The sequence below is a fragment of the Talpa europaea genome (genome assembly GCF_964194135.1).
Source record: "Talpa europaea genome assembly, chromosome: 12".
Classification (NCBI taxonomy): Eukaryota; Metazoa; Chordata; class Mammalia; order Eulipotyphla; family Talpidae; genus Talpa; species Talpa europaea.
In genome coordinates this window covers 10,865,033-10,871,549 of record NC_140079.1, presented here as the reverse complement: position 1 = coordinate 10,871,549, position 6,517 = coordinate 10,865,033, and the positions used below count along the sequence as shown (strand labels likewise).

The window sequence follows — 6,517 nt, the reverse complement described above, 5'->3', positions numbered from 1 at the left end:
TGGATGGGTGGATGGGTGGGTGGATGGATGGATGCTAGAATGAGAGTGGAAAATCAAAGGAGAACATTAGGGCAACCTTAAGATTAAGGATTTATTTAACCCTAGTTACTCCAGATCACTGGGTGTTTGCAGAAGGCTGAGGGGATTTCCCTGCTCTTCTAAGTAGTTTTTCCCCTTTGCTGGATATCCCCAGAACGGGGCGGGGCGGGTCCTAGGCAAGTTGAGACAGGCAAAGGCCCCACAGCTGCAGGAGGGCTGAGGTTTCCGTCCTCTCTGGCTGCCCTCCGCGCATCCCTTAGCCGCCAGCTCTCAGCGGATGCAGCGCCAGGCGAGGACCACGATGGCGGAGGAGCGCTCCGGCTGCCCGCTGCCCCGCCTGTCCTGGCCGTCCATCCTGCGGGTGGTGTGGCAGCTGTTTTTCCTCGGCGCTGCGATCTTCTGCTTCTGCCAGTGCCTGACACGGCAACAGCAGTTCAAGCCATCAGGGGTGAGTAGCGGAGGGACGACGAGAAACACACACGCCCTTTGCTCGCAGAGCCTGAGGAGCTCGCGACCGCACCGCCTCGCCCGGGCGGGCGCAGAGGGGAGGCGAGGACTGGGAAGGGAATCAGATAAGGCAGAGGGACCGCGAACCCGAGCACAGACTGCGAGGCAGACGGACGGCTCAAGTAGTTCTTTTAAGACAAAATCAGAGCGGAGAAAAAGGCCGTGGCAAGACCTGCAGGTCCTTGCTGGGGAGGGTCAGCTCTGCCCGGGAGGTAAATCCCAGGTGGGGATCCCTGGGTGGGGTGGATGCATCTGTGAAGGGCGCACCGGACATGAGCATGGGAAAAAAATGATTTGTCTTTGGTGTTCCCCAGCAGGCTGACTCAGAGGCTGCTGGGGAGCTTCAAGAAGCTGGGAGGGAGGGGATTCAGGGCAATTCCAAGGGCAGGATGAGCTGGTCACTCCCCCGGGAGTCCTGGGCACCCACCCCAGGGGCGTCTTGGAGGGAGTGCGCAGGGTGGGGGGCTTGGAGTACAGGGAGGCAAAGCTGTGTCCCCATCCCTGTTATGCCCTGGAAATGAAGCTCTTTTGAGGTCTTTGTGTCTTTATGCTCCAGACTGGTTCAATCTACTTCCTCTTTAAGAGATCTTTTTTAAAAAAGGCCAGTGAGTGCAGTGGGAAGGTGTGTGGGAGAGTGGCCCAGTGCACTGAAAACCGTGGTGTTTACCCCACCCCCCACCCTGTTGTCTCCTCTTTCTTCCAGTGGGACATCGCTGAACTCCAGTTAAATCACACAGGTAACAAGAGCGCATGTGTGTGTGCAAGAAAAAGAAAGGGAAGGCCAGAGAATGAAGAGATAGAAGCCATTAGGCTGCTGAGATGGAGCCACAGACCAGGTGGCTTGTAGCAATAGAGTAACTTCTAGAGGCTGGGAGGTCTAAGGCCAAGATGCTGTAGTTTTGGTAGAGAGCCCTCCGCCTGGTTCTTAGAAAACCCTCTTCTTGCTGTATGCCCACATGGCAGAAAAGAGAGCTCACTGGGGTCTCTCTTTTATTTTTTTATGGTGATAGTATTGACATATAATATATTAGTTTCAGTATAATGATGATTCACTGTTCCTATCCACGGAGAAAGGATCACCACAGGAATTCCAGTTAACATCCATCACCACACACAGTTACAAGTATTTTTCTTGTGCTGAGAACTTTTAAGAGCTACTCTTTTTGACAATGTTCACACAGGAGCACTGTAGTGTGTGTGTCACCATGCATTAGACACTGGAGCCACCCGGCTGCCCATCACCCCTCCAGGACATTTTTGATTAACCACTGAAGGTCTGTACCTTTTGATCACCTTCACCCATTTGGCCCATCTCATCTCCAAACTGCGGAAACCACCGATCTCATGATTTGGTTTGGGGGCATTTTTTTTAATTTCCACATGTGTGTGATGTCATATGGTATTTGTCTTTCTCGGAATCACTTATCTTACCTAGTCTAATGCCCTCAAAGTCCATTCATGTTGTCCAAAATGCTTTTTATGGCCAAGTAATATTCCATTGCATATACACAGTCATGTGCAACATAATGACATTTCTGTCAGTGGCAGGCCACATATACAACAGCAATCCTAGTGGGCTGTACTGTCTAGGTTTGTATAATCACACTCTATGATTTTGCCCAACAAAAGCACCCAACATTGCATTTCTCAGACACTCAGAACTTACCCCAGCTATTAAACACATATTCTTTATCCATTCATGCATCCATGGACATGGGTCTCTAGTATATGGGCATAATCCCACTCAGGAAGGCTCCACTCTTATGCCCTAGTCCCCTCCTAAAGGCTCCACCTCCTAATACCATCTACTTGGGGGTTAAGTTTCAACATAGGAATTTTGGGCATTCAGTCTATAGCACTCATTTTCCCTAAACTCCCATCCTTATACACACACCCCCATCCCTCTGCCTCCAGGACCACGGCAGGACCCCAGGCTGCTCTGGCAGGGAGGCCCGGCCCTGGGCCGCTCCTTCTTACATGGACCACAGCTGGACGACGGGCAGCTGCGTGTCCAGCGCAGTGGCATCTACAGGCTGCATGTGCAGGTGACACTGATCAACTGTTCCTCCTCAACACAGACCATCAGGCCCCACAGGGCCACCCTGACTGTGGGCATCTGTTACCCCACTGCCCGGAGCATCAGTCTGCTGCGTATCAAATTCCATGGAGGTTGCACTGCCGCCTCCCAGCGCCTGACACCTTTGTCCCAAGGGGACATGCTTTGCACCAACCTCACTCTACCACTGCTGCCATCCCCAAATGCTGATGAGACCTTTTTTGGGGTTCAATGGGTGCAACCCTAACCATTGCCTAGAGTTTTTTTTTTCTTTTAATAATAAACTACCTCTGTTGGGCCTCCCTGGTGGCACAAGGGGCTGTTTTACTTGTCATTACAGCACAAGTTCAATCCCCAGCCAGGGAGCCACCCACATGGCACAGCAGACCTCTCCTGTGTCATCTGCTGCTTCAGTACCTCTGCTTGTTCTGCTTCCCACTCTTTCTCTGGTGAATCCTCTCATCCCTCACACCTCATTTCCTGCATGCATCAGTAAATAAAAAATCTTTTTTAAAAAACTACCTGTTATACTGTGAATTATAGTAAGTAAATAAATAAATATATATATACACATATATCTTTGGTCTTCGTACCATTTCTGGCACAGAGCTCCCAAAACCCTTGGAGTTTTCTAAGTGAGGAGAACCATGAAGGTGTCTTCTGTTACATGAATGAGGTGACTTTTGGAAAGTACCAAAGGATGGGGACTTGTTGTCAGGGTTCCCAAGCATATGATTAGAGGATTGGAATTTTCAGTCCTCACCCCCTGTGCGCTCCTCTCCCCCCAACTTCTGGGAAAGGCAGAGGGACCAGAGGTTGAATCAATCTCCAATGGCCCATTAGCTCATCAGCTGTGCATCTGTCACAAACTCTCCTTAAAAACTCAGAGGGAGGTAGTTTGGGGAGCTTCCAGTGACCAATGGATCAACAGAGAAATACAAAAAAAAAAAAAAAAAAGAGAAGAAACTAAGGTCAAAGTTAGTAGAAAGAAGGAAAGAAAAAAGAGCAGAGCAGAAATAAATGTAATAGAAACCAGGAAAACAACAGAAAGAAGTACACACTGAAGAGCAGGTTTCTTCAAAAATATAAATAAAATTTTAGACAAACATTTAGCCAGTTTTTTTCCCCAAGAAAAAAGATTCAAATAAATAAAATCAGAAACGAGAGAGATGTCACAAGTGACACTACAGTCATACAAAGGATCATAAAGGACTACTATAAACAATGACAATAAATTAGACAACCTAAAAAGATTAATTAATTCCTATAAACATCCAAACTATCAAGATTGTAATCATGAAGAAATAGGACAATAGCTAGTGAGGAGATTTAATCAATAATCGAAAACCTCTCAACAAAGTCCAGGACTAGATGGTTTCTTTGGTGAATTCTAGCAGACATTTAAAGAACTGCTACCAACTCTCAAACTCCTACCAAAAAAAATAGAAGAGCAAGGAACACCAGTTACTGGGGAAGTGCAAATCAGATTCCTGATGCACTATTACCTCAAGCCTGTCACACACACACACACACACACACACACAAAGCAATAATAAGTGTTGATGAGAATGTAGGGAAAGGAAACCCTCGTGTGCAGTTGGTGAAAAGATAAATTGGTGCAGACATTATGAAAAAGAGTATGAAGGTTTCTCAAAAATTAAAAATAGACCTGCCAGGCGCCTCTCCGGGGGGTTGTGAGCTAGGGGGTGGGGAGCACTGAGTCAATTAAGGTGGCGGGTGCTGCCCAGCCTCCCGAGCAACCCCATCAGGACGGTCAAAGGTGATTCCAAGAAACCAAAGGGCTGGTGTGTGCTCAGGTCTTTGACAGGCCGCAGAGAGGCACACAGAGAAACCTAAAGGGCCCTGTCAGTTTCTCAGAATTTCCTAAGACGAGCTCTGACCAGTGAAAAACCACGTCTGGGAAAGAAAAACCTAAATTTGATGAAGTGGTAGAGGCGGATGAAATACCTATGATATGATCTGGCAACAAAGGTTCTGGAACAGCTGAGGGAAGCAACAGGAAGGACCCTAATGCCTCCAAATGTCCTGGCCCCTAAGAAGCCAGGAGGAGGGGTGAAGGAGGAAAAACCACACCATCCATCGCAGATCTAGATCTGGCAGTCTCAGAATGCTCTAGACTGTCATTGGTTCACACGAAGAGGCCAGGGGAGATCAAGCACCCTGCAACTATGTCAAAATTTACACCTTTCTATGTGACCTTGCTACTGATGTGACAAGGCATTTAAACATGTTTTCTGGCATTTTCTTTCATTTATAAGGTGGTGCCATCTATAGGGTTATTGGCCAGGAATCCTGAGTTAGCAACTGCACATATCTATAGTTCATAAAAAGAGCAAAATGCTGGAGACAGACGCTCTGTGCTCCCCGTGTGGCGGTGAGGCTGTGGGGAAGGTGCCTTTTGGGGTGGGGTCCCCTAGGGGATGCTCTGCGACCCCAAACCCATAGACATTTAGGGGCACCCATTGAGCTTCAGGTTGTCTGGTTGTGTAGACAGTGACACAGCCTCCTGCCCTGTTCTTAGCTATGGCAAAGGGAGGTCAGTTTCCTGTTTTTAGCTCAGTTCTATTTGCTTTTTAACAAACAACAGAACTTCCTCTGAGTCAGCTCAGCGAATGGCCAGTGTATCCATGAAAGTGCTAGAAACTCCTAAACACAATTCACAATATTTTTTTTACTTTATGTTTAGAATTCTGAAATGTTCTGAATTATTAAATGAACAGTATTACTTTAAAAAGTCTAGTCACAACAGCCAAGACAGGGAAACAGCTTGTGCCTTCCGTGAATGAACTGATAAAGAAGTAAGAAATCGTGGTATGGATAATATATGGAATATATTATTCAAACATTAAAAAAGAAGGAATTTGAAACAATGTGGATGGGCATTGTGTTAAGTGTAATAAGCCAGACAGAAAAACACAAATACGTTATGGCCCCATTTATATATGGAATTAAAAAAAAAAAAAAACACGTAAGTCACAGATACAGAGGACAGATTTGTGGCTGCCCAAGGTGGGGATGGAATGTACTTCATGATGACTAAAGTGGCAATACTGTACTGTATATTTAAAAATTGCTGAAAGAGTAAATCTTGGGGCCTCCCTAGAGGTGCAAGGGGTTAAAGCACAGCACTGTGAAGCTGTCCGCAACCTCTGCAGCACAAGTTCAATCCCCGGGCTGCCAGGGAGCTGACTCACATGGGGCGGCAGACCTCTTCTTGACTTTATCTTTTCTTGGATTTTGATTTTGCTGTCCCACCCACTGCTCCCCTCAGCAGTGTATTTCAGTCAGTCTGCCTGTTCTGTTCCCTACTCTGTCTCTGGTGGATCCTCTCACACACACACACACACCCCCGTACCTCTGGCCTGTACCCCAGTTCTTATATACATAAATAAATAAATCTTTGAAAAAAAAAACTTTAAAAATAAATGAAAGAGTAAATCTTAAAAGCTTCATCACAAGAGAAAAATGTTTGTGACTATGGAGAATGGTGGATAGTAACAACTCCTGATAACTCTTTCACAATATCCATATGTATTCAATTGTCACATTGTATGCCACCTAAAACTAATACAATGTTAGATGTCAATTAGATCTCAGTAGAACTGGCAGAGGGAAAGAATGCCTGCCCAAAGTCTCTGTTGATACAGTGGTAGTTTTGTTAACTGGGGGACTGAGGAGCACCCCAGGCCCCCCAAACCTGCCTGCTCTAAATGGGTTCTGCCATCCACCACATGAAGACAAACATACTCTTAGTGCATAAGAACATCAATAGGGCCTCCCTGGTGGCGCAGCGGTTGAGCGCAGGGCTACAAAGCTGCCCACAGCCTCTGCAGCATCAGTTCGATCCCCGGCCTCTGCAGAGGGTCCCACATGGCCCGCAGACCTCTCCTGCCA

The 6,517-nt window shown here is 46.9% G+C and overlaps 1 protein-coding gene across 1 annotated transcript; it reads left to right on the top strand.

Moving 5' to 3' along the window:
• Positions 1-316: 316 nt before the first annotated feature.
• CD70 (CD70 molecule) lies at positions 317-2,849 on the top strand (the record flags this gene model as incomplete). Its single annotated transcript, XM_084248656.1, has 3 exons — positions 317-487; positions 1,250-1,283; positions 2,461-2,849. 3 exons carry the CDS (start codon positions 317-319, stop codon positions 2,847-2,849), a joined length of 594 nt encoding a protein of 197 aa, XP_084104782.1.
• Positions 2,850-6,517: the final 3,668 nt, after the last annotated feature.